Below are 26521 nucleotides of genomic sequence, written 5' to 3' on the forward strand. Positions count from 1 at the left end.
TTAGGTCAAAATTAATTGTATCGGATACTTACCAAAGTTTACTTATTTTACACAATGCAGCAAAAGAAACTCAGAATCAGTACTTCTTTCTCTTCGCTATTTTATCTTTTAGAAATTTTTTACCACCATTTTTCTTCCTTGTTTGGATATCACCATAGGTTTTGTCAAACCAGGCCGAGGAGTTTTTATCTTTCAACAGTTCATCAACAATGGTTTGACCCCTGCTCTTGCGTTTAAGTCGTCCTCCGTATTCACCAATACCCGCAACAACCTCGCCGATTTGGAAGTTTTCTGGAATTTCCCACTTCTCACCACGATAAAATCTTTTGGGGTCTAAATATTTCCTGTTTTTTATTATAAGCAAGTCACGCTTTACATCGTCAGTCATTTCAACTCTAGGAAGTGCAAACCATTCTTTGCTTTTCTGTTCTTTAATCAGACGTCGATCGGTAACAGTTTTTTTCCGAAGATCAGGTAACACACTTTCGACAGTGTCGTTGATTCTCCTTATTTCTCGAGATGACTTTCCATTGTTTGCCTTTTTACCATTAGGGTATAGATGTAACTCAATACTGGGTAAATGTGAAACTTTCTTCTTCAATTCTTCATAAGTAAGCTGCTTCTTATTACCACTATAGGACTTGATTCCATCTTCGTTAGTCTCCTGTTTCGTTTCTTCCTTTTCTACCGTTTGCTTCAAACGATTGAAAATATCGTCTATATCCAGCTGGCTGCTGCTACTTTCAGTTGTCATATTCAACTAAAATGAGCCTATTCCTTCAAATATGTAGTAATGCTTTTGAATAGCTCGGTGGAACCCAATACTATCTGTGTAAATTGGAGGTAATTTCCATATGAGTGAACAAGAATACTAACCTGGAAAAAAAATAGACCTTGCGATAAAACATGAAAAAAAAAAAGAAAAAAGCTTACGTAACACATAATTTTTAAATTTTGCTACACTATAAACAGTTCCAATTTTAAAAATTGGGGGGGGGGGGGATGGAAAATCATATAAACTCAAAAACACCAGCGTTCTCACCAATCAAATGTCATAGTTACGACAAATATGATTGAGTTTCTCGATACTGGCTAAATGTTTACCGTGACTATTTTTCTGGATTAGTTTCAAGTACTGCCTAATCTTTAACACCAACAGTCTCTTACGATCCATATCGATCAATTCCACCATTTTTTGGACAACGTAGTTGGCAAATGGATCTTTCATCATCAACATCAAATTACTCTGTTCAAGCAATTCACCATCTTTTGTTAAATTATCTTTCAGCATAGTCTCGTATATCTCGATTCTACTTTCGACAGGCAAGTTGATAATACATTTTTCAACTGCATTGGAGGCAAACTTATGTTTTGACAACTCAATCAAATTATCTAAAACCACCTTCAATATAACATCAGTATCTTTCTTTTCACCACTTTCGATAACGTGTTGTATGACGTAATTACCAAACTGATCTTGAACCAAGTAGTAGATGAAACCCTTGAGTTCATTAAGAATAAATTCTTGGTCTTCAACGCCAGAGCATTCCAATAATCTTTGGATCACTCTGCAACCGTAAGGATGCATGGAGAGATGGTATATTTGATGTCTCAAAGAATCCAAAACAAATGGAATATTTTCGATCGGAATCTGTTCAATTGCCTTTTGAATGACATGGTTACCATTTTGGTCTTTGACTAAGTTCAAAATGTTTGGCTTTAGTTCTTCCATTATCTCCAGCTGATCGGTAAGAGGTATACCTTCCAAACAACGTTGAACAACCCTACAACCGTACATTTGAAGTGATAGAGTATTGAAGGAGCCTCTCATTAATTCGAACAGCACTTTCTTTTGAACGGATGTTCCATATTCAAAATACTTCTGTATGACGTAATTACCAAAAACATCAGTCATTAAGTCCATCGAGTTAGTTCTAATCTCCTTGAAGAATGCTTCTTTGGAATCCTCAGATGCTGTTTCCAATTCTTGTTGAATGAATCTGGAACCATGTTGATCTTTGGCGAACTCATAGCCGTGACTGGCAATATCGTCCAAAGTGTACTTTTTGTCCTTGTTGTTCCGGAATTCTTCCAAAATTGGAGATCTAACAATATGTTTGTTTTTGAACTTAGCAGGCTTACCATTCTTTTTATTTGAGTTAGATAGAGGAGATCTCGAGCTCCTGTTAGGAGGAGTACCTGCACGGCCTTTGCCGTTACCTTCTCTTGATCCAACTGGGACAACACCCATCATCCTAGGCGACATCATCATACCGGGAGAAGGAGAAGTTCCGATTGGAGATCCAGGGGCAGGAATCATAGAGGGAAAGACCCCATTGTTACTTCCGTTTGGACCAAACATGTTGTATGGGTTGAATGGTGCAATAACATAGGGAGAAACAGATCTGTTTATACCTATCGGAAAGAATTCGGGAGCCTTAGGAGTGGCACTGTCCCTCTCAGAGTCTTCCTTATTATCCGTACGGTTTCCCCTATCGTCTTCTTTGTCCCGAGTTTCGTTGGAATCAATATTTGCATGGCTATTTCCAGCAGCACCTTCTTGAATTTTCACATCATCGTATATTTCATCATTTCTACTTCCATATTCGCTTCTTGTTGTATCTGAAGGCTTCATTTCTTCGGATTGAGCCAAGTCGTTTGCGTTTGGCATCACATTGGGAGGGATACCGAAAGGACCGGTTGGAACAAAAGGTGGGAACATTTGAGGAAAATAGGCATTATTTGGGAGATTCTGAGGAGGACCCATTGGGAATGAAGACATCATTATTGATTGTTGTTGCATGAATGATAACTCGTTCATTGGGTAGCTTGGGTGAAAAGTGGCTGCAGTTGCCGGGTTCCAGTTATTCTTGAAATTGGATGGGTTAGCGGTGACGTTTGGGTCGTTAACAATCGAGTTATGTTCCGATGCGGCAGCGGCATTTGCGTTGTTGACTTCGGAGCTGAACGATAAATGTCTTGAAGCGTTTGGAGAAGCTGTGGCAGAAATGTAAGACTCCAATTTTTCACTGAAAGACTGTTTTCTTGGCTCCCTGAATAGTTGTTGAGGAGATTTTGGCTCATTGTTGAACATCGAAGACCTTCTCGAGCCGATGTTATTAGATTCCAGTTCTCTTGTCTTTTCAGTCACCGAAGCGAATTTCTCCAAGAAAGTTGAGTTGGTGGACGCGATGTTGGCCGACTTCAGGTTGGTGACGTTGACGCCGGCAATGGAGGCAGGACTGAACATGTTTGGCCCAAACCTCGACTTGTTCAAAGGCTGGGTGGCAACAGGAGCAGATATTGCCGAAATTGCGTCTCTCAACGCATCTGATCCGGAATCGCTCATCACTGCCTCGTCGAAAGCATTCAGGTTTGAAGGCTGCTTGTAGCCGCCCAGGAAGCCGGACTGGTTGGCCAGACCACGGGCGTTGGCATTGCCAAGACCAACGCCATTCAAGCTTGAGATGATGCTAGCAACATCGTCATGCTGTTGCTGTTGCTGTTGCTGTTGCTGTTGCTGTTGCTGATGGTGCTGCTGCAGTTGTTGTTGCTGCTGCTGCTGAGAGATGATGGGTGAGATGGGATTTGGAGCAACCAGGTTGATGATGTTTTTGTTCCCGTTGTTGGAAGCGGTGTCCCAAGGGTTCGAGACGATGCTCTCCTCGACGGACGCTGTTTTATGGAAGTTATCCCAGCTCGAGTTCATTTTATTGCTGTTCAGGAGTTGATATGGACAGGGAAGGAAAAAGATAGACGGATTAAGACGGGTGTGGGTTGACCAAGCTAATGTTCCAACAGATAATATGTGACAAGGTGGGCGTTGTTTGTGTTCTAGAAGGCCGATAACAAGCTAGCGGGTATATACGCCGGGCTAATATGTGACACGGATGGGGTAGCAGGAAAAGAGAGAAGACAGGTGTAGCGGTTTTACGGCTGCACTTGCACTAAACAACGGTTCGGGCTGGTGGTGGTGGTGGTGACGGAGGAGTTCAATATGGACAGGTATGGCTGTGGGAGGGCACGGGGTGCTTTGTACAGGGGCGGGGAACAACGGAGTAAAGTGACTATGTACAAGACTCTGGTTCAGAGAGGGCGACTGTGGCTGTCCGTGGCTCTGCTACTGTTGCTATGTCGGCACCCCCACACCGCCGCCGCCACCGTGCTCTTTCGTCGAACCAACAGCCACCAAGTAAGCACGCTGTCTACGTCCTCTGCGTCCTCTGAGGGCTGTATCGCCCGCCCCCCCGTTGAGAAGAAGACGATGATAGTGAACAGGTAGCGCAGAGAAAAAAATTTGCCGGGCATCGCTGACGTAATCAGAAAGCTTGCCCCGTCGGGGCGTCGGTGGCGAAGGGGGAGGTGGTGAAGAGGACCGGGGAGACGGGGACGGAGGGTGATTTCAGGAGCTGGGACTCGCCGTGGAGGGCAAAGAGGCAGCAAAACAGAGACAGAAATGGCGACAAAGATACTGCTGCGGGACGTGCGGCGGGCGCTGATGAAAAGGCCGCCTCGGGGTGCCGAGAACCTCTTCGAGCGAGTAGGTGACAGCCACGAGAACCTCTTCGAGCGAGTAGGTGACAGCCACGAGAACGTCTTCGGAGATGCTGTGCTGCCAGAACTGGTAGATACGCACAGCACGCTGCTGGCGCAGCGGCACGCTACCGAAGTCGATGCCGAAATACCCGTGTTGCGATCGCACATCGCCTCGAGCACGCTGACGCCGGCGGACTTTCAGAGAGTAAAGCCAGATGTATCGCTCAGGTACGTGATCCGGGGGCGGTATGCGAGTAACCTGGTCGCCACGGAGGACTACTTCCTTGTGTTTGCGAGTGTCGGTGACCTGCAGGAGTACTCCCGGGCGTGTGCGGTGAGCGAGGCGAAGCTAGACGGCAGCCGGATCAACGCGAAACCCGTGAAGACCCTTGACTTCGCCGGATACCTGCGGTTCCTGTACCCGCAACTCCTGGCGGACCTTGCAGACCTCCCTGCCTTGGTGGACATAGTTCAGCAGGGCGCCTCGAAAAAGAAGGGCCACCTCGAGGTGTTGCAGCAGCTGCTGCAGGGCCGGCGTGACCTGCTGGAGCGGTCCCCGCTGGCGACGGATACGGTGCTGGAGCGGGCACAGGCGTTGCTTTCGGTCCAGACACCGCCTGACCGGCAGGAGCTAGTGCAGAGATCGTGCTGCGTCATTCTGCGAAACGTGCCGGCGAATATCGCCACGAGCAAGATCACTGCCTTCTTCTGGGACCTCGCGTGGTTCGCCGACGGGGCCCGGACCGTGCGCCCGGTCTTCTTTGACAAACGTACCCACTTCAACACGTACGTGCTGGCCTTTGCAGACGAGGCTAGTGCAAAACTATGCGTCAGGCGGGCCGATGGCCACCACCTCTTCTACAACCCTGTCCTTCCCGTGGTTTCTGCGGAGTTGCTGTGAGCGGCGGCGAAGGCCGAAGGGCGTGTCGCGAGGCCCCTGCGACAGAGTATGGTTATCTCCACCACGCCCTGGGACTCGATTCATGTTGCCTCTTGTCTACACCCCCTAGCAGGCAACGGGCTTCAAGCCTGGGTGGACTCATGCCAGAGAATGAACTTCACCAACCGATGTTTGTTGGCGTGCTGCCCGTGCTGCAGCCGGGCGGACATCTTCCGCCGGACGCCCACGCGCAGACCGTCAACCTGATCGCTAACATCTTCAGTCTCCTTGCCGGCAACCCATCCTACAAACTGGTCTCTGTTATCGTGTACGTGGGCAACTACAAGATGGCCGTCACTGTGCTGCGCCACTTCCAGAATGCGGGGTTGGGTGGCCCAGTCCGCCGCTGTCTCGTAAAACAGATGGGACCCGGCCTTTGCGTCAGCGCCGAGCTAACCCTCCATCTGCACCATAATATTCGTTCTAAACTTTGAGTTCGCAGTACATATCATGTATATATTGATTAGATCAAACTATTAACGTTTTTGTTTTTCGCTCAGCACACACTCCGCCACCCTTCCTTCACGATTTGCCACCTGGACCCCTTGTTGTGCTCTATCGAGTTGTTGATAATTATGTCGTACTTTTCCCATATGCCTCTGAACTTCCATATTATTATGACGGACTCGTCGTCTGCCCATCCCAGCGTCCCCACGTCGTTAATGACGTCATTTTTGTTTCCCACGTCCTTAGAGACAAAGCTCCACGTACTTTTGAAGTAATTTGGGAACAAGGGCAGGTCTTTCAAAATATGCGTCTTGTTTTTCCCATTAACTTCGTCCCCATATACATGGTAGATATGCAGCGTATTTTTATCGCTCAAAACAGCCAATTTCATACCATTGGGGGAGAACTTCATGTCTGTAATGATCGCATTATCCAGACCTCTCCGAAACTCATAAAGTAGCGCACAGCTTCTAGTGTCGTGTACCCGGATGATCGTACCAATGTCCGAGGCACTCGCAACCATCTTCCCCGATGGCGACAAACACACACACTGGATCGGATTCTTATGAGCCTTGATCAAGGAAACGGTCTTTTTATCCTCGTCTCCCTCACTTGAGTTCTTCTTTTTGTTCAAGATGTCAACAATGTGTAACTGTCCAGAGTTTCGGCATGGGAAAACAAGTATCGAGGAGTTCTCCGTGATGGCATGATCTGATACACCAGAGTAATTGTCGATTGTGTCAAATGAAAAAATCAAATCCGGTTTCAGCTTGAAGGAATATACCAAAACCATGTTCTTTAGAAGTACTATTATATGTGTTCTTGATAAATGCACGTTCAAGATCGGCGTTGTGAACTCAAGAATAATCGAATTTTTTTCTTTGAGGTCATCCCAAATACATAACTTGTTTAGTGGAAACCGAGGCTTTTTGCCACCACCGACTAGTGCAACATAGTTTGTCTTGTATAACATTTTTATTATGCCAATTCCAGTTGTGCTAGATTTCACGGCAGTATCTGCCTCTTTCCAATGCCCACTCCCCGTCTCCTCATCGTGAGTAAGTCGGCGCCCCGTCAGAGTGAAGTCCCTTTCCATCTTCATCTCCATCGGATACGTCGAAAAAACCTGAAACCCTTTTTCTGAGCAAATTGCAAAACATGACTGATCTTGGTTAAATGCAACATTTAGTAGCTTAGGCTCTTTCGATAAGGCACTGGTTTGCAATGATTTCTGCGTATTCATTTACTTGGATAGCAATAGTGCCCGTTTAGGGGTAGATGATTCCCTTCTAGGGATGCAGAAGCTGTTGCTTGAGCAAGACTTCTGTCCATCCAGCCCCAGCAGCACACCAAGCTGATCATAGCGTACAACCCATCATCAGCAGTTCGATGCAGATGAGTCGCTCCACAGATCTACGTTCGTCAGATTTGCTTTCGATTTTCGTGCTAAAAAGAAGGCCACCACATACTGGGATCACAATTTCTACCAAAAATACACGAGCAAGCAAGGCAGAGTAAGAAACACACATATATAATCATCTACTGGTGACCTGTTCTCTCATGTCCGAGTACTTGTCGTCATATGATGGTCAAATGCATGATCCCACTGGCGTTTATCCGCTAAATTGGGATTCCAAACCGCAACAGTCAACCAAAGTGAACATACCAAATATATCCAACCATGAAGAGAAGAATATATACCCTGACTTCAAAGTTTGGATTCAAACAGAAGAGGAAGACAAAATTATGAAAACCCATCTACAGAAGGGTTTCATGGAGCCTCACTTTGTAAAGCACGAAGACCAATCGGGACGACAACTGATTACCGAACTCCTCACTAGATCAAACGCTCAGTCACAGCTAACACCCCTTGAAAGAGACAGCAAATTAGATCTAATGGGACAGATATTTGTAGATGCCATGCATAAAAGACGCCTGTTCAATGGAATAAAAAGCAAAGGCGCTTACAAACCACCTCCTAGAGTGACACTAACTGAACATAAAAAGGAAGCATGGCTTAAAAAGTTGGCAAATCCCAATATTCCATTACAAGAATTGTCACGGGCAATACCGCATGGGTTGAGGAATAAAATACTGTTGGAGCAATGTTTAAACCATCAGGTACCAATACCAAGAGCTATCTGGTTGATTAAATGCATTTCCACCAATGAGCAACGACAGTTAAAGCGAAAAACTACGAATGTGTCGGCAATGACGATAAATGCCAATAAGTGGATAGTCGAGTGGACTGAGCAAATAACTTCCTTTTTTGAGTCGATTATCGAAGGTTGTTTCAATCCCACTTTAGCAAAAGAAGTTTGGAGGTTCAGGTTGAACTATACCATCGAATTGGTCGTTAATTTGTATTCCGAAGAACTAATGAATCAAATTACATTTCTTACCTGGATTATTAGATATGCTTCCCAGATTATAAATAATGCACATGTTTTTGCAGACATCAAGCCAATTTCAGTTCATCAGATGATCATCAAACTTTTCTGGTTCAAGATTATCAGATATGATTATCTCACTAAGGAGCTCAGTGAAACGATGCTTTTGACCTTAGTCAAGGCAAACCAGCTTCCTAGACCTAGCAAGTTTGATTCATTGGCCTTGAAGATTACAGGGATTTTCCAGTACTTGATAAAATACCTTTTTTACTACAATTCGGACATTTTCATCCTCCCTTCAAATTGGAATTATTTGAAACCATATTTGAGGAAAGTCTTAGATATGCATTTGCCACCTGTTAGTGACCAATTCAAACTAATTGCATACAGGAATGAATCACTAACTATTGACGAATTAGACCGATCAGGACCTAATGACGATGATACTGGATCGCCAGTCAATCTTATACCAAATGATAAATTTTCACTAATCTTACATCGGTTGAATTGCACCGAGAAGGAAAGCATATCTTCTTTATCGAAGTTGGTGTTTGAAGATTCCAGTTTGTTTGATTCAACAACCTGGAAGGATTATATGCCTTTGATTTTTCAATGGTGTATTCAGGCGGTTGGGGAGAGAGAGGTTAACTTTCATAGAATCAATATGGCTTTATCAATTTTGCAATTTAGACAGTCACAGTTGATCCAATCGAAGTCTAAAAAATTTAAGCAGTTTAAAGCGGATCTCGAAAATAAGATAATTGACTTTGTTTATTCAATGTCCGAGGTATTGAATTATCGTAACGAAGAGAATTCTAAGGGTAGTATTTATGATGTCAACAACTTTCTAGTCCTGATAAGCAGACTATATTCCATAAAGCTATTTGTTGTTTCCTCATATCTCCGAAGGCTAATTGCTTCTGGTGTTATCTATTTATCTGATCCCGATAGAACGTGCTATATTCACATTCTCATTTTGAACCTGTTCTCTTCGCTTAATGATTCAAACTTAAAAAGCATTTTGAAAAGACTTATGGACTCAACCAAGATAACCATTGATAATCATGATTTGACCTCAATTAAGGAATCACTTTCCACCTTTTCACAAGTTGTATTTTCTACAAAAACAGATAGAGAGAATTCTCTTGGGCAGTATAAATGTAAAGAACCTTTTCCCTTGGACGACCCAACTCAAATTAACAAGTACATTCAATTGAGCGAGTATTTCTATCAGCAACTAGAGAAGCAATTGAAAGAATCACAGCAAAAAATTATTTTGAATCGCAGCAGGCTGCTGGCTCTTTACGAATGTTTTCAAATATACCCCATTGGTTTATCCCGATTCCTAACACTCCTCTTGGATAAGCTTAACCAGGAAAGTAATGATTTTGAGTTTGATAACATGGAGACGTTTGTGGTTTTCTTGAAAATCGTGTTTGTCAATATGAAACTATTGAAATTTTCAATCTTCAGCTCAAAACAGAGTTTATGGGAGCATTGTCTAGGTGTACTATCATCATGGATGGATTCTAATAGATACTGCATAACTGAAAACCTGCATAATGCCAAGCTTCCTACGTTTGTGCTATCACAATTTGGAGCAAAGGCTGCAAAGATAGAAGCGGTTAAGGTTGATCCTGTATTTTTAACCGTTGAAGAGCTTTTGTCGTTAGACCTTGCTTCGTACGAGAGGTTATCTAATGCTGCAGAGTTTTTCCACCACACCACCTTAGCTATTACAAGGTACGCTAACGCAGTCAGAGGAGCAGAAGAGTCGGTCAATATTGCTTTGATCATCAAATTCATGAGAAGCTTGTACAGTTGGAAGCAAGAAGAGTTTACAAAATGTTTGCGGGATTATCTTTTCAGGTACTTGAAGCCGACACTTCAGTTAGAATATGAATTGAATTCCAGAGTGCTACTGAAACTAGTGATTGACGACTTCATAAGTATCAAGCAAATTGTTGAGATATTCCACATTAAGGCCACTTCATACACTTTCTTTGAAAACGATTTCGATGACGTTCATTTGCTCTGGGATGTTTTCTTCAACACAAGGATTGAGTTTGATTTTGGAGAGTGGTTTCTGTACGAGTTCTCGAAGTTCTCGTACATTTCCGACAACCGGAGAAACTATTACAAGATACTTTCTGAGATCATCTACACTACGTTTCAGAAGGCACCGATGGATGAGCCGATGCAGGATGGGGTTGTGAACGTTTCGAATGATGTTGAGGTTGACAGTGTCGATGTGGAAGTTGGTGTTCACGTTGGTGTGGACGTGAATCCCACTGTTGGGGTTGATGTCATGGACACGTTCCATCATCTGAATGATGTGCGAAAGATCAATTCGAGCCAACACCGGCGGTTGTTTCAGCAGAATATAATAAACAACAAGCTCCTCTCCACGTTCTGGGAGCTCATTTCGAGCCACACCGATCTCTGCATTGAATACTACTACGTTCCAGCCGATGAGTACGACGTTATCGACGTGCGTAACCTACAGAAGTTTGTGTTCCAGCGGCTCATGAACTTCCACACGAACAAGGAGTTTGACAACATCCAAGTCATTGAAAACCTCAACTACTTGAACTTGCCTGTTCTGCGGTGGACGTTCACGTACATGATGCGGCAGAAGTACAAGGAGTCTGTGCAGAGCCACGAGGCGACCACACAGTTTATCACGCTGGTGGAGTGCATCTTGGGCATTGTGGGCAAAGGCAGCATCGACTGCAAGTTGGTTGGGGAGCTCTTTGCGTTCCTGCCGGACAGCTTCAAGCACCACCTGTTGAACGCGTGCGAAGAGATCTATCTCAACAGCGAGAACTTCCCCAGCGTGCTGATGGACGGGGTCAACGTCACGCAGTACCTCAACTGCATCATCTCGAGCTGCTCGAGGCTGCAGCTGGCGTGCAACAGCAGCAGCGCCAGCAGCAGCGCCAGCGGCAGCAAGTGCCTGGAGCTGAGCGATGCGCTGGTGTTTTCGTTGAACCTGGCGCTCGAGAAGCTGCTCACCATCTGCCACAACCTGGACCACCAGCAGAAGAAGCGGCTGGCCAACCGCACGGGCCTCTCGCGGGAGCTGGAGCTCGGCGTGAAGATGGTGTCCAAGATCATCCTGCTCCACAAGTACTTCTTGGTGGAGCTGATTCTCAAGCGCTCGGTGAATCTCCAGCGCGACGTGTTGATCATGAACGCGACCAAGTTGTTCAACCACAAGATCATGCTCAAGAACCCGAAGCTCAAAAACTTGCTCTACGACGTCTTGATCTCGCTCAAGGTGATCATCTCCGAATCCATCACCCAGCAGTTCCAGCGCAGCCAGTCCGCAGGCACCAGCAGCCCCGGCGTCTGGATCAACAGGGGCGCCATGGGCGCCACGGCTGCCACCCCCACCAACGCGTCCTTCTTCTCGCCCATCAACTCCCCGAAGCCGGCCTCGGCCTCCCTCGCCGCCAGCCACGCTGTCCCGACAACCACCTCTCCGCTCACCCACGACGCCAGCAACGCTAACACCGCCGCCGACACTGCGTCTGGCCACGACCTTGGCGACACCAAGCCCCACGGCCTCGGCCACGGCCTCCTCCACGCCCCCAGCCACGGCCACGGCCACGGGCCGGGTTCTTCCCGGACAGGCAAACAGGGCTCAGCCCCGAAAAGGGGGGTTGCCGCATTTGGAAACAAGGCAACAAACGCCCTCAGCAACGGCAACTCCGCGGCCGCGTACATCATCATGCCGAACGTGCTCAACATCAAGCCGCCCAGCTTCAACAACAACCTTCGCAGCTTGCTCAGCATGTTCGACCTGCGGGACACCGTTCCCGAGAAGACCATCCGGCTCTACACCGCTGCCCAGGGTTGGGACGGCGCCGTGGCCGCTGACCGCAGCGTGGCCAAGTACACGCCCAAGCCCTTCGAGCTGATCGAGGACTCGTGTCCGCGCCACTCGCTGGACGACTGCGCCGTCGCGCCGCAGCTCTTCGGGCTGTCTGCGCAGCGCGAAAACCCGCCGTGAGCGCAGAGGCCGGAGGAAGCGGCCGAGCCCCCTCTGTTCTGGACCCGCGGTGGCTGGTGGGTGCTGTGCAGGGACAACAAACAAAGCCGATCAACGGTTGCGATGGACAGACAGCCAGGGATCAGGTACAGACAGGCGTGGCAGAAGGCCAGAGGGGCCATGGACCGGAGTCGGGGCTGGGGTGTTTGGTGTGCGTGCTGCAGAGCAGCAGGGGGCGCCAGCAGCAGGGGGCGCCAGCAGCAGGGGGCGCCAGCAGCAGGAGGCGCCAGCAGCTCCGGCGCTATAAATACGGACGGATTGTCCTCCGTCTGGAAGTTCGGACAGGAGCCGTGTAGAGTGTGTAAGAGTCTGAGGAGTGTAGGAAAGCAACAAGAAAACAGCATCGTCGAACCGACACGCCAAACCACGCCAAACCACGCTAGAAAACACCCGAAAAAACACATCCAGAGAAAAATGTCTGCCACCACCAGAGGAAACAACAGTATGATCGCCTTGTGCTTCGCATTCCTGCTCTCGCAGGTCGTCCACGCAAGCAGCGACAGCAACCCGTACGTGCAGAACAACGGCAGCCTCGACGGCTACTACGAGCAGGACGGCAGCAGCAGTAGCAGTGCGGAGACAGCCTTGTCGGAATCCACCACGAAGTGGTGGACTCCTGAATCCAACACATGGTCGGCTTCTGCCGCCGCAGCATCGGAGCCTGCATCTTCAGAATCTACCACAAAATGGTGGACTCCTGAATCCAACACATGGTCGGCTCCTGCCGCCGCCTCGGAGCCAGCATCGTCGGAATCCACCACCAAATGGTGGACTCCTGAGTCCAACACATGGACTGCCACCGCATTGGCTTCTACTGCTGCTGCCTCTGCTCCAGTCGCTTCTGCCGCCGCCTCTGCTCCAGTCGCTTCTGCCGCCGCATCTACACCAGTGGCTTCTGCCGCCGCATCTGCCCCAGCAGCTTCGGCTGCCTCTGGAAAATGCCAGGCAGAATGGGCACAGTGCGGTGGTGCAGACTTCACCGGCGCCTCCTGCTGCCAAGAGGGCCTCACATGTGTCTCTGCAAACTCATACTGGGCTCGCTGTGTCAGCTCGACTACCCTTGCCTCCGGCGTCGCCTCCCAGCCAGCTAGTGCAGCTGCACCAGACACAGCAGCAGGTACCGGTACTCTCACTGCTCCCGCCGGCTCCGCCGCTGCCGACGCCACCACCGGCGTCACTGCTCCAGCCGCTATCTCTGCAGTCTCTGCTGCAGACAACTCCAACAACAGCAAGCCAACAGCAGCTGTCACAGGTGTCTCTGCCGCAGCCGTCGGCCAAAGCACCTCCATCGCTGGCTTCGCCAAGGCCGTCAACTCCATCTCCAAACAGGCTTCCGCTTCCTCTAGCAACGGCGCTGCACCTTCATCCGCCAACGGAGGAATTGCAGCTGCTATTGTATTGGGTCTTGGTTTGGTCCTTGGAATCTAAGCCCCGTCTTTGCTACAATAAACTACACATGTTGATCCTTTTCTACGCCAGACAACTGGTTGTTCCTTTTGTTCTTTTTCACACACAGACCAAAACCATCCCCCCCTGCATTTGCATTTTATTCCTCCATTTTGCATTGTACCATATATAGCACGCATTTCTTTTTCCGGTTTACACTACTTCACAGCATCACACATGAACCACTAAATAAGTTATATAACCAACAAAATCACCTGCATTTTTTACCTACCCCTAAAACCCTCGAGGTCTCTCCTTCCTCTTTCGCTCTTGCGTTTTTCTGGAAAAATTTGTGCAGCGGCCGGAAAAGTATAAAAGAAAGGCCCCTCCTCTGCTTTTTCGCCTCATCTCTCTCTCTGTGCTGGGTGGGCGTGGGCGTGATCTTCCCTGATTTACTCTGTTTGTTATGCAACTCCCATCACGCCAATCTGTGTTGGCCCCTGCACTATCTCGTATGGTGTAGGGGTTCGTGCTTCCTTTGCGTTGCCACAACTCAGGGTGTTTGATGCTCGTCGGTCCTCGTGAAGCTAGCATCTGTATATTTTCTGGACTTGTCCGTTGCCGTTTTACGACGGCAATGTCGATCGGTCTGGAGTATACGCATTTGTAATGATGCAGGGGAATGCTCGATCGAGGGGTTGTAAATAGATTGTCATGGTGTGCTTATCGGTTCCTCCCTTCGGGGAGGGCTGGCAATTTGAATTCTTGTCAATCACGGTCTTCCCACTGGGAAGATCTTGGCAATCGAGTTCGTTGCTGGTAGGTTTGGACACTTTGTACAAGGCGATATATTCCTATTCTCTGCGAACGTTCCTTGTGGACTGTGATCGTTTGGGAAACAACCATATTGCATACATCTCGTACCGTGCCCGTAGCCGTAATTGTTGTAGTGATCACGACGTCACTCCCGTCCTTGCGCTAGAGAGGACAACGACAGTGGTGCAACTGCATAATGCTTGAAAGGATGGATTTAAGTTCGAAAAAAAATACAAATAGACACAGATAAGAGACAAGTTACGTAACTGCATGCATCCATACACAGATGCACAGACAGACGCATATGCACGTGGAAAGAGAAATGGCGAATTGAACCGGCTCGTGTTCTTCCAGTCAACTAACAACAATTCGAGGAAGACTGGGAGTTCGAGGCCCCCTTGCTGACGTCGACGCTGTCCTCGGCCTGAGGTTGTTGGAAATCGTCGCCGCTCTTCTCCAAAATGAGCTCCGAGAGCTTGTAGAAGACGTCCGACACGTTGAGACCCGTCTTGGCACTCGCCTCGATGAAAGGCACACCGAGACTCTGTGCCAACTGCTCACCCTGCTGTGTGGAAACAACCCTCGAGTCCTCCTCGTCGCACTTGTTTCCAACAATGATCACCTGGGCGTCCTCCTTCGCGTGCTGCTGCACCGTCTTGTACCACGTCTCGACCCGGTCGAACGAGTTCTGGTCACACACGTCGTAGACTATGATGATCCCCATCGCACCTCTGTAGTATGCTGTCGTGATCGTTCTGAATCTTTCCTGGCCCGCAGTATCCCATATCTGCAACTTGATCTTTGTGTTGTTGAAGTCGATGGTCTTAATCTTGAAGTCGATCCCGATCGTGGTGATGAACGACGGATTGAACTTGTCCTCCACGAACCTGAGCAACAAACACGACTTCCCGACCCCCGAATCCCCGACCATCAACAATTTCATCGACTTATCGAACGCTTTACCCTTGTTAGCAGACATCTTCACTTATATTGCTTCTGCGGTCCAATCAGCTTTTGTCCGGCTCTTCTCTAACCCCTGCAATAGTCCAACCCACGGAGCCTTCCTCCTGTCTTTGTGCTTCTCTTGCTCCTTCGCCTCTTCTCGTCCTCCTTCCCTCCCTGCCTCTCTCTTTCCCTGCAGACCGCAGTTACGAGGGCTTACTATGTAAGCAATATTTTGGGTCGATCGTCGTTTTTTTTTGCGACGATCGACCCAAAATTTTGGTTTCCAAAAGGGAATTTTTGCTGCCTTTTGTTGGGCCGGGTAACTTCTGAGACGGAATGGACGATTTTCCCCGTCTCTCGGTGAAAGGACTGAGTGATTCATTGAAATACCAGAAAGTAAAATGAGGGTCCAACAGATGTGTTTCGGAAGTGGTTCCCAGGAAGATACAGCAACAACCGGAACCACACCAGGAAAAAACAGGAGTAAACAGATATGCCTACCGTTGCTGTTGACAAACAGGATCTTTTCGATCTCTTGGGGAAGAACTACACGACCAAGGAGTTTGACGAATTGTGCTTCCAGTTCGGTATCGAGCTTGACGAAGACACCACCGAGGACGTCAAGGGCACCAGCGAAAGACCGCAGCTTAAGATCGAGATCGGTGCCAACAGATATGACATGCTCTGCATCGAGGGTATCGCCCAGGCGCTCAACCAGTACCTGGGCAGGTGTGAACCACCAAAGTACACGCTAATTCCTGCGAAGCCTGAAATTTCTCTCACCATCAAGGAGTCTACGACCCAGATCAGACCGTATGCTGCAAGTGCCATCTTGAGAGGCGTCAAGTTCACACAGAGATCTTACGACTCGTTCATAGCGTTACAGGACAAGCTACATGCCAACTTGTGCAGACAGAGAACCTTGGTTGCTATGGGTACCCACGACTTGGACACCTTGAAAGCACCTTTCACCTACGAAGCCTGGAAGCCAGAAGACATCAAGTTTGCTCCCCTTAATCAGACGAAGGTCATGGATGGCCACCAGATGATGGAGTTCTACAAGAGCGACAAGAACTTGGCCAAGTACTTACCTATCATTGAAGATTCTCCCGTCTACCCGGTCATCCTTGACGCAAACCAGACAGTTTGTTCCATGCCTCCTATCATCAACTCCAACCACTCCAAAATCACACTCGATACCAAAAACGTCTTCTTGGATATCACCGGTACTGATAAGACAAAGGTCGAGATTGTTGTCAACCAATTGATCGCCATGTTCTCTCGTTACTGTGAAAAACCATTCACCATCGAACCTGTTCAAATCATCTCCGAACATAACAACCAAACCCGTGTCTGTCCAGATTTGACCGAACGTTCTTTACAAGTAGAATCCGAGTACATCAACTCTATATTGGCTTTGGAACTTTCCAATGAAAAAATATGCTCTCTGCTCAGTAAAATGTCCTTGAATGCCACTCCTTCCACCAAGGATGCGAAGTTGGTCGATGTTAAGATCCCAATCACCCGTCCTGATGTTCTCCACGCATGTGATGTCATGGAAGATTGTGCAATCGCTTACGGTTATGATAACTTGGTCAAAACCTATCCAAAATCAGCAGCAACCACCGCATATCCTTTACCAATTAATAAAGTCGGTGATATATTACGTACAGCTTCTGCACAAGCTGGATGGTTGGAAGTCATGCCATTAACTCTTTGCTCTCACAACGAAAACTTTGAATTTCTTTTAGACAATGACGATTCTGAAGCTGTCAAATTGGAAAACCCAAAGACTGTCGAATATGAAGTTGTCCGTACTTCTTTGGTTCCAGGTATCTTGAAAACGATCAAGGAAAACAAGAATCACGCTCTACCTATCAAAGTTTTTGAATCTGGTGATATTGTCTACAAGGTGCCCGAGCTTGAACGTGGTGCAAAGAATCAAAGAAACTGGTGTGCTGCTTACGCAGGTAAAAAATCGGGTTTCGAATATGTCCAAGGTTTGTTAACCAAGATAATGCAAACTATGCGTGTTCCTTGGTTAGAAAAGGATCAACAAAACACTGAAACCAGAGGATTCTGGACTGAAGGAACTGACGAAAAGAAGATGTTTTTCCCAGGTAGAGGTGCTGCAATCTACTTTCGTGCAAGACCTGAAGATAAGGCTGTCAAGATTGGACATCTTGGTGTTTTGCATCCTGAAGTTTTGGCCAATTTCGAAATTCCATTCGCACTATCCGTTGTAGAACTTAATGCCGAAGTCTTCTTATAGATTTTTGTTCGTCGAAATTCTTTCGTATGCATTAATTTAGCCTCTATTTTTTGAGATATATTTTATAAAGAATAAAGCCAGCAAAAATATAAACATTCTAGATAATATAATGAAGCAGCTTCTACTGCAACAGCTTCTTACTCAAAACTGAACTGTATATTACTTTCATCCTGAGGGAACTCGTCTTCATCTCCATAGTCTATGCCGGTCACAGGACCATATCCAGCTTTGGTCTTCTGTGTTTCATTGATTTTCTTCTCTATAGCTTGAAGATCATCATCAAAAAACAGCTGAATATTCTCCTCAGTGGGCACATCATAATCACCATAGTCAATAGCCTTTGAACCGTCTTTCTGTGGTTCAACTACAGCTCCTTTGTTGTCTCCATTCATATCCTTCTTTCCAACACTACCGTGATCGACTGTATTCTTACGTTCATCGTCAGTGATAGGCTGGAAAACACCTAAATTCAAACTTGGTGATTTTGCTCCACTAGCAGATGACTTTCTTGAACTCTGTGAACTTATTCTGAAAGGCTTTAAGGTCTTTTGGCTAGCGGTGGAAGGCTTTGGGGATTCTAAATCCGCACTTTCTTTAGATTCTACTAGTTGTATTAAGCTAGTCCTTTTTCTCACTTTTTTAGTTTTGAGATCGAGATCGGGTTTCGCTTTATGATCATCAATTTTCGGACTCAAATGAAATTTAGCCGTTTCAAGATTTTTACTCAGATCAGGGGTTTTACTTCCTAGTTGCATAGTGGCGTTGTTACTCTTAGTTTTTTCCAAAACTGTCTCAACATCAGTATTGTTATCAAGGTCAAGTTCTACCTTTTTCTGTTCTACCTTTTTCTGTTCTTCATTTTCGTTATCATTCTTTTGAATCTGTTCAGGTGCTTTGTTCTTTTTAGCTTTGAGTGCTTCCAGTTCAATATTTTCAACCTCTTTTTTCAAGGCATCGATATCGAATACTCCAGGTACACCTACTAGAGTTTCACTTTCAGAATCTTCCACTTCCTTGGCACTAATATCTTCACCTTCACCTTCGCCTTTTTTATGAAACTTAGAGACTTCATTTTCACCTTCTTCGTACATTTCCCACCATTCCTTATTTCTTCTTCCAAAAATTTTGTTGTACCACGATTTTTTCTTTTTACTATGCTGTGCTTTCTCAAAATCGCTTATCAACTTTCTTTGTCTTTCTTCTTCCTCAGGATTAGGTTGCTCAATTTCCACAAACTGATCCTCTAAAACTTCCCATCCAACCATTCTTAAGAGCTTCGGCATAGCTTCTCTGTACTGCATATGTCCTTTTACAAACTCAGCACAGTTAAAATTCTCAACATCAAATTTCTCCTCATTGATGGGACATAAGCCTGCAATTGTACGCAAGCCACCTGAGGTTGCTCTGAATAGATACCCTAAAATCCAATCTTGTTTCACATATCCATTGACAAATCTGCCACTGACTACTGACCTAGCTTGAGCAATTTCGTCTTCGTTGATAACAAAGGGAGAACCAAATAAGTAAACGTTTTCTATGATACCGAAGTCACCGCTCTTAGCTAAAGAGAGTAAGCAACTGTAAATCAATCTAGCTCCTAAGCTGAAACCAACCAGCGTTATTGGACGAACACCTAACTTATTTCTCCGAAGAGTGTCAGCTAATACTTTACCACTTCTCCAAGCTCTATCCAATGAGTTGTTCCAAGGATTATCTAATAGGTATCCTAATTTGGAAAGCATCATAGGCAACTGTAAACCTGCCATTAAAGTTATGAGAAGTGTACTACCCAAAATCTGTTGAATACTTTGTGCCAAAATTTCATTTGCTAAAATGTTGATGGTCTGACCCATACTGGTTAGCATTTCTGGTTCCCATAACAAGGAATAAAGGTCACCCATTACTTGATCAACTGTTGAGAATGGCAATCTTATGTCATCCATAGTACCAGACATCCATCCAGAAACAGTAATAATTAAGTTAACACGTCTATTGTTATGCAATGGGATGAATTCAAATGTTTTCACGGAACCAACTCTGTTTTGCATGGCATTTTTACCCGCACGCATACCAGACAGGACACCTGATGTGGTGATAATAGCTGTACCAGCACCACCGGCAAGGAATCCACCAGTACCGGATATACCGATCGTTGTCAGACCAGCTGCAAGACCAGCACCAATCACAGGAGCAAGAGCGCCAGCACTAAGACCAATGACTAAACCACCAGCAGCAGTAGCAAGTGCAACCTTGACTATTTTGGCATTACGTTGCCTCTTTTTATGTTCTTTCAATATATCTGATTCATCCCATGTTTGATTATTGTTTAAAATTTCAAAAGCCTCATCAATTTCCAAAGAGTCGGTGATACGTCTCTCAAACTGGTAAATTTCTAAATTACTAATACCAATGGCTGATGCAAACTGTAAAAGTAAAGTACGAGATCTTGCATCATAAACAGACGATTCCAACAAAATCAGAAATAGGTCACAGATCAAGGTCCACTTAATATCAATCTCAATAGTGCTCGAAGTCTCAAGCTCAGAAACATTCATATTTATTAGCTGGACATCTTTATCGTTCTCTTCGTTCAAATGGTTTTCTATTGCGACGTTCGATTCGAAAGATTTGGTTAAATCTTTAGTCTCTACACCATGACAGCTCAATGTTTCAATCATCTTGATTTCTTGTTCATTCTTGATATCTAGATGCTCATATAAGGCGTTCATGACATTCATTGACCACCTCATAAAGGAACGATGAGAAATAGCAAGTTTTTTCAATATCTTAGTCGAGCCAGAACCTCTAACTTTGACCAAGTCCGTTGTTAACTGGACAATGATTAGTTTCACCAAGGCAGCATAAGCAATTTTCTGGGAATCATTCAACATAGATTTGGTTGACATCATTTGAATTTCGGGATTCATCTCATTTTCATCGTGTCCTTCATTCCCGAAGATTTCATCAAAATTATCATTGTTCATAAAATCATCAGTTGTTTTGGTTAAGGTATCTGTGGAATCATGGCCACTGGAAGCATTGTGTAGTTTTCTTAAATTTGAGTTTTCATTTTGGAATAAGAAATCGAACTTTTTGTCCATCTCATTAAACTTTTTAGCTTGCTCTTCTTCATCGATCCGAGTGTAACTTTGCTTGGAAGTGTCACTGTTTACTAAATGGGCTCTTTGATACTTTTCTCTAAGTTCTTTCTCCTTTTCATCACGTCCAATTTTTACACCTGCTGTAATTTCTACCACTTTTTTACCAACCACGGCACTGGTTTTCGCCGCCTTTTGCAGCTGGGTCTTCTTTTTTTTAGGCTTTTCAAGTTGAATCGAGGTATTTTGCTCAGTAAGATCATCCCGACTGTGCGCAAAAAAATCAACTTTTTCACCTTTTAGATTGTATATGTCACCACAATTCAATTGAGTATCGATCTCCTTCCACTCGTTATCTGAATCGCTTCCTTCATCGATGTCCAACTCTTTGGGTCTTATGGGGGTTCCAAGCGAGGTATTGGCAGCTTCACTCTCAAGCAACTCGCTGAGTTTTTCGGCCTCTACCTGTTTCTTTATATAATCTTGCTCAACTTTGGCGAAATCATGATCAACCATATTTATTGACTCCTTTTTAGAGTAACGTGGTCGATTGTATTGATATTCTATGAAATCGTTGTCTGTTCCCTGTGCTCCATACAAATCATCCTCGTAATCGCTGTTGCCAAGATCAAACGAATCAGTAAGATCTCCCTTCTCTGGTTTTGACAGGAGTAGGTCGTCTGCCAGATTTGATATGGTAGATACCGGCAGTTTCTTTTCTATGAATTGGGTATCTCTGATTATGCCTGTCTGTGGCCTCGGTTGAGACTCAAAGTTGAATGTGCGATCCATATTTCCGTCATCAGAGTTTCCCATTCTGTGGCAACCTATATTGCATTAGCCCCTTTTTACCGAAATCAAGGTTATTAGGAGAACAATCAAGAGGCTATACAGTAAAAGTAAACATCACCTACTTTTTTTGGAAGACGAACTTACGGAATCATCGAGCCTGTATTTCGGTTAGCGATCGAAAGAGAGGAAAAAAGACGGGAGTTACGTAATCCAAAATTAAGATGCTTTATTATTAATGTACAGAAAAAGGAACCCAAGAAAATAGAAAAGAACACAAGCTTTAATTAAAAAAATTGTTTTTTATACAAGATAGTGATTAATTAGAGCACGAGCACAATTACTCCTCATCTTCTTCTTCTTCGTCAACGGAAGTAGAGTAGAATTGCAACTTGTATTCGTTCTTCTTGACAGAGATGAATCTGATCCAGTCTCTGATTTGGTTCTTCTTCAAGTATCTCTTAGTTAAGTACTTCAAGTACTTACCAGAGAACTTGGTGGAAGCAACAACGACAACCTTGGAACCTTCAGTGGAGACAGTGATTAATTCACCCAAGTTACCGAGATGACCGTCAACCTTGATGTGTTCAACCAAGTACTTGACGTAGGACTCTGGGTCGAAAACACCGTTTTCGGTTGGAGTGGTACAGTCAACGACGAACTTTCTGGTAGCCTTTTCGGTCTTCTTAGTCTGTATGAAGATAGAGATATGATAAGGGTAGGGATAAAGTTAGTATAATGCCAGAAGGTGGCATTTCTTTTCCCTAAACATTTTACAAGTACCATTAACAGAAGATGCTTACATCGGTAATACGTAAATTTTAAATGCCCTACTGCAGATACAACTCTCCATGAGCAGAAGAGAAATAACACAGAATAGTGTAATGAACCTCTTCGACAGGGATGGCCTATCAAAAAGATTCATATACAGGCTTTAAAATAAACGTCAACAGGATTGAACATTACAAAGTGTATGAACAATCCCGCTGGCATTCTATTAAAGACTTGTTGGTTTGAAAAAAGAAATGAAGAAACATAAAAGCACTTCATAAATACATACAATTGGAGCCATTGTATTCAAATTGATTCTTGAGTATAGAGAATTATTCAAGAATGGATTTGAGCTTCAGAGTGTGGGACAGTGAAAAACAGTCAGTGAAGAAAATAATTGATATTTATAGTTTTCGAAGTTTCCGCGCTGGTGGTTTGTTTTTCTAGCACAAGGGTTTGTGACCGGTAAGGGTTTTGTTTGAGTGCGTTATGGCTGAAAAAGTTTTAATCTTGCCCTCCAAACCCTCAATTGGCGCACGTGATTCGTTATTTTTTCTGAGTAAAATGCCAAGGCCGTTATGCCATTATGAAACATACCATGCTGCAACTCTAGTGTTATGCGCAGTATATTATTCTATACAAATATATGAGAATGAGATATCAAAGAGGTTTAGTGAATTAAAAAGCAGAATTAGAGTTTAAGGTATTTGGTGACAGGAGAAAGCAGGTCTTCTTCCCCGTGTCGTGCCAAAGCCATGACATCCTTGAAGCGAAAGAGGGTAACTAGAGATGTAAAGATGAGGATTAGATGATGTTCATGGCATGAAAACCGATGCAAGTGTACAATGTATTGTGTAATTTTTTGTTTCCGTGGAAAGCCCCTAACAGCGTTGGCCTAGCTTCCCGCATGCTACTATAGTAAAGAGAAGAGGAACGACGAGCCCAAAAGGCCAAATATCAAGGTTTTCTTTTTATTACCCCCATGGTATCCAGCTGCGTTTTTGTAGCTCGAGCTGACTTGGTGTTTGTAGTCCCCAGGCGACACGGTTGAGGAGCTGCCCGTGACATGTGTTAATTTAGCCGAGGTAGTTTTCTGATCTGAGCTGTCTTTTCCTCCGGTGGTGACTGTCACCGAAGCAGTGGAGCTGCTAATGGCGCCGAAGCCGGAAGTCAGATGAAACGCACTTGTGTCTGAGTCTGTCAGAAGCGCCTCTGACGAGTCCGTAGCCTGGCTCGCCAGATTGTTTGTCACTTCAGAAGCTGGAGACGACGTCAGCGTTCCCGTTGTCATGATGTCGTTGGTGATAGGCGTGAGGTCCGAGTAGAACTCGTCTCTTCTCTCGAGGCCTTTGACGAACATGTTACTGTGTAGTCGGTGTGTGGGTGGACGGGTCGGTGACTATTGTGGATGGTGTCTAAGCGACTGCTGATGCTGACTGAAACCTATGAGATGTGGAACAAAGCAAAGCACACACGCACACCAAAGAGAATCTGGGGCAGAAAAAGGACAGACACAGGAAGAAAAAGGGAAGGGAATGCAGCAGATAAATATGTCCAGGGGCAGAGAATCTAGGAAGAGGGGAAACTAATTAGCAGCGAGAGCTTGCAAACAAACAAACACATTACAAACACAAACACAAACATCCCATGTAAAACAACAACATCTGCCCGCCTAACTGGCCGTTCGCCCCACCCCTGCGCTAGGCACCAGGTACCGCCTAGTCGCTTGTTTCGTGCCCGCCGCAGGTCTATTCGCGCTATGCGCGCTAACGCGGGCCATCGGCGTGTTAGGCCCGCAACCATGACGTCAAGGTCGTAAGTGCTGCTGCAGGCGGTTGAGGCGTACCTGCGTCGTCAACCGCCTGTCGGGGCAGCGGCAAGGCGCTCGTTAGCCAATAAGCGTGCGCGCTCGGGTGATGGGGACAGCGCATGTGCCTGGAGCCGTGCAGCAGCCCGCAGACCCGAGACAGGTTCCACAATGCCGCCACTATGTTCCGGCACGGGAGGGGGCTACGGGTAATTGTTGTAGGTAATTGCCATACGTGTTCAGATGATGATGCGTGGCGCATGTTACACAGGAGAAAGGGGCGTCACGGGGGCCAGGGAGGGCCGGGGAAGGCCGTCTCGGACGCAGTGTGTCTAGAACCACATAAGCGAATGCGACGCAAATCGCCAATTTGATCACCGGTGGGACAGGGAGGGGCGTACGACACGACACGGCACGGCACGCTCTTCGAGGCTGGGCCAGCGGTGGTAACAGCAGCAGCAGCAGCAGCTCAGGCACTCCCTTAGTCGCTATAGTTCGTCCAGATACTCTTTGCGGCTACCCAGCGGGTTGCCAAAGACCTGGTGACGCAACTCGATGAGTCTGTCCAGGTAGCGGCGCTCTGCCTCTGCGTGAGGGTGGTCGGGCTCCCGCTTCTGCAGGCCGATGACGTGGCTGCGCTCGAGGTTGATCTGTTTATCCATCCAGTCGAGAAAGCGGGTGTCGGCCTTGAACGCGCTGCGGTCGAGCTGCTTGAGCTCGCCCAAGCTCTCAAGCACCCGTCTCGACTGCGGGTCGGCGGCCAAGGAGGTCCCGACCAAGCTGTTGCGTGTGAGGAGGGCGAAGCGCTTGTTTAGGCTCGCACCGTCGTCCGCGGCGTCTGCGTCTGCGTCTGCATCCGCGTCTGCATCCGCGTCCCTCTTCTCAAGCCTGAGATCTTCGAGAATGGTCATGATCCGCTGCTTTATGGCCAGACTGTCGACCTTCGTGTACAGCAGCATCAACTCCGCCTCGATGCCGCCCTGCTCGACGTAGTCGCTGAAGACGTGGTTGTTCATGAGCGAGCCGAGAAGACCGAGCTTTCTCTGGACAATCAGATCCGGCTCCAGCTCGTAGCCGGTCACAAGGTGCTGCAAAAACACTTCCGGCTCGTTGAGGAACCCGAGTAGCTTCTCCTGCGCCTCGAGGTTGTTTCGAAAGCTCAAGGACAAGATCCGGTACGTCATCTCCCGTACCTTCAGGGCCTGTGATTCCGTCAGCCCCGAGGTGTTGTGCTTTGCGTTCTTGCTGCCGTAGAGCCCGGACGCCTTCAACAACGGCTGCACGTTCTGCGCTATTGTCACGCCCGCCTCGGGGTCCGACGCCCAGTCGACCAACACGTCCAAGTGGCGGACCAGCTCAGCATACGCAGGCGGCTCGCTGTATTGCGTGTTGACCCACCTTTTCAAAAAGTCGAGCGATGACAGGAATTCTGAGTCGCCGTCGGTGACCACAAGCTCATGGTTCTTGCTTTCCGTCTTCTTCCCGGGCACATCTCCCAACTTCGCTTCTCGGCTCATATTTTCCAAGTCCAGTCTGACGTTGAGGCCTGCCGGAATAACCTGGCCCTCTCTCACAACTTGCCACTCGTGTGTAGCAACAAAGAGCTTCGGATAGCAGTTCAGCGGGTTTGAGTCCGGACACACAATGTCTTTCTCGTTAGTTGCGGCTATGACAGGATAGGTTTGTGCTAGACACCAGAACAACGTCGTCGATACGACTGATGGCAATACTCTCATGTGCTTCTATGCGGCAGCGGGAGCTATCGGCTGTAGAAAATCGCTTCTCTGGGGCTTCTTTGCTGGTGGTAAGGCACAGTTCATTGCTCTTTCCTGCTGAAGGAACTCCGTACATCGAAGATCGACATATTCCACGTATCTTCCCCGTGGCAAATGCTGCGGGCAGGACCGCGGAGCGTTACGTAAGCCGTGGAAACGGGGCCGATCGGCCTTTTCCACCGTCGTCTGACCATTTGGCTGTCGTCCCTGTACATTGACAGGTCTGGTTTGGACAGGACTTGAAGGCCTTTGCTGTGTAGAAGACCAACTGTTAATAGGACCACGACGGAGGCTCCACAGCAACCTCCCCACAGACAAAGGCCAAGCACAGGGCGAGCCACTATACCGTACCACAGCTTGCGCCCCTCGAGCAGTCGAGCGAACTTGGAGAGATGGAGAAAAAGATACTGTCCGGGTGCGATAGGGTACCAGCAATGCTGACGGCTGCTGATAGTCCTGTTTCCCAGGCAGGATACTTCATTCGTGGTGTCCGGT

General features: G+C 46.6%; 10 protein-coding genes across 10 annotated transcripts; 4 read left to right on the plus strand and 6 right to left on the minus strand.

Moving 5' to 3' along the window:
• Positions 1-76: 76 nt before the first annotated feature.
• On the minus strand, positions 77-3709 carry PICMEDRAFT_32631 (hypothetical protein; the record flags this gene model as incomplete). The annotated part of the gene is made up of 4 exons (XM_019162779.1): positions 77-717; positions 1066-2208; positions 2275-2499; positions 2689-3709. 4 exons carry the CDS (start codon positions 3707-3709, stop codon positions 77-79), a joined length of 3030 nt encoding a protein of 1009 aa, XP_019018733.1.
• Positions 3710-3826: 117 nt separating this feature from the next.
• PICMEDRAFT_116768 (hypothetical protein) lies at positions 3827-4369 on the plus strand. Its single transcript, XM_019159824.1, has one exon. The coding sequence runs from the start codon at positions 3998-4000 to the stop codon at positions 4280-4282; it is 285 nt and encodes a 94-aa protein (XP_019018734.1). The 5' UTR covers positions 3827-3997; the 3' UTR covers positions 4283-4369.
• An 87-nt stretch (positions 4370-4456) lies between these two features.
• PICMEDRAFT_10597 (hypothetical protein) lies at positions 4457-5910 on the plus strand (the record flags this gene model as incomplete). The annotated part of the gene is made up of 2 exons (XM_019159697.1): positions 4457-5433; positions 5550-5910. The coding sequence occupies 2 exons, from the start codon at positions 4457-4459 to the stop codon at positions 5908-5910; spliced, it is 1338 nt and encodes a 445-aa protein (XP_019018735.1).
• Positions 5911-5972: 62 nt separating this feature from the next.
• PICMEDRAFT_31019 (hypothetical protein) lies at positions 5973-7166 on the minus strand (the record flags this gene model as incomplete). The annotated part of the gene is made up of 1 exon (XM_019162669.1): positions 5973-7166. One exon carries the CDS (start codon positions 7164-7166, stop codon positions 5973-5975), a length of 1194 nt encoding a protein of 397 aa, XP_019018736.1.
• Positions 7167-7483: 317 nt separating this feature from the next.
• PICMEDRAFT_71673 (hypothetical protein) lies at positions 7484-13795 on the plus strand (the record flags this gene model as incomplete). Its single annotated transcript, XM_019163977.1, has 2 exons — positions 7484-12246; positions 12751-13795. The coding sequence occupies 2 exons, from the start codon at positions 7484-7486 to the stop codon at positions 13793-13795; spliced, it is 5808 nt and encodes a 1935-aa protein (XP_019018737.1).
• A 639-nt stretch (positions 13796-14434) lies between these two features.
• PICMEDRAFT_15557 (hypothetical protein) lies at positions 14435-15639 on the minus strand. The gene has a single exon (XM_019160869.1). It carries the CDS (start codon positions 15546-15548, stop codon positions 14928-14930), a length of 621 nt encoding a protein of 206 aa, XP_019018738.1. The 5' UTR covers positions 15549-15639; the 3' UTR covers positions 14435-14927.
• Positions 15640-15809: 170 nt separating this feature from the next.
• PICMEDRAFT_15560 (hypothetical protein) lies at positions 15810-18190 on the plus strand. Its single transcript, XM_019160870.1, has one exon. The coding sequence runs from the start codon at positions 16008-16010 to the stop codon at positions 17784-17786; it is 1779 nt and encodes a 592-aa protein (XP_019018739.1). The 5' UTR covers positions 15810-16007; the 3' UTR covers positions 17787-18190.
• Positions 18191-18623: 433 nt separating this feature from the next.
• On the minus strand, positions 18624-22774 carry PICMEDRAFT_41068 (hypothetical protein; the record flags this gene model as incomplete). Its single annotated transcript, XM_019163114.1, has 6 exons — positions 22734-22774; positions 22018-22364; positions 21154-21329; positions 20639-20982; positions 18826-20209; positions 18624-18753 (listed from the first exon to the last, which is right to left on the minus strand). Coding segments are annotated over exons 1-6 (2391 nt in total), but the record flags the coding sequence as incomplete, so codon positions are not given.
• A 241-nt stretch (positions 22775-23015) lies between these two features.
• Positions 23016-24251, minus strand: PICMEDRAFT_15562 (hypothetical protein). Its single transcript, XM_019160871.1, has one exon. It carries the CDS (start codon positions 23802-23804, stop codon positions 23358-23360), a length of 447 nt encoding a protein of 148 aa, XP_019018741.1. The 5' UTR covers positions 23805-24251; the 3' UTR covers positions 23016-23357.
• A 488-nt stretch (positions 24252-24739) lies between these two features.
• On the minus strand, positions 24740-25987 carry PICMEDRAFT_10606 (hypothetical protein; the record flags this gene model as incomplete). The annotated part of the gene is made up of 1 exon (XM_019159698.1): positions 24740-25987. One exon carries the CDS (start codon positions 25985-25987, stop codon positions 24740-24742), a length of 1248 nt encoding a protein of 415 aa, XP_019018742.1.
• Positions 25988-26521: the final 534 nt, after the last annotated feature.

The sequence above is a fragment of the Pichia membranifaciens genome (genome assembly GCF_001661235.1).
Source record: "Pichia membranifaciens NRRL Y-2026 unplaced genomic scaffold PICMEscaffold_2, whole genome shotgun sequence".
Classification (NCBI taxonomy): domain Eukaryota; kingdom Fungi; phylum Ascomycota; class Pichiomycetes; order Pichiales; family Pichiaceae; genus Pichia; species Pichia membranifaciens.

Coding starts and splice junctions, on each gene's coding strand:
- PICMEDRAFT_116768 (XM_019159824.1), top strand. CDS start 3,998: ATGGACAGGTATGGCTGTGGGAGGGCACGGGGTGCTTTGTACAGGGGC.
- PICMEDRAFT_15557 (XM_019160869.1), bottom strand. CDS start 15,548: ATGTCTGCTAACAAGGGTAAAGCGTTCGATAAGTCGATGAAATTGTTG.
- PICMEDRAFT_15560 (XM_019160870.1), top strand. CDS start 16,008: ATGCCTACCGTTGCTGTTGACAAACAGGATCTTTTCGATCTCTTGGGG.
- PICMEDRAFT_15562 (XM_019160871.1), bottom strand. CDS start 23,804: ATGTTCGTCAAAGGCCTCGAGAGAAGAGACGAGTTCTACTCGGACCTC.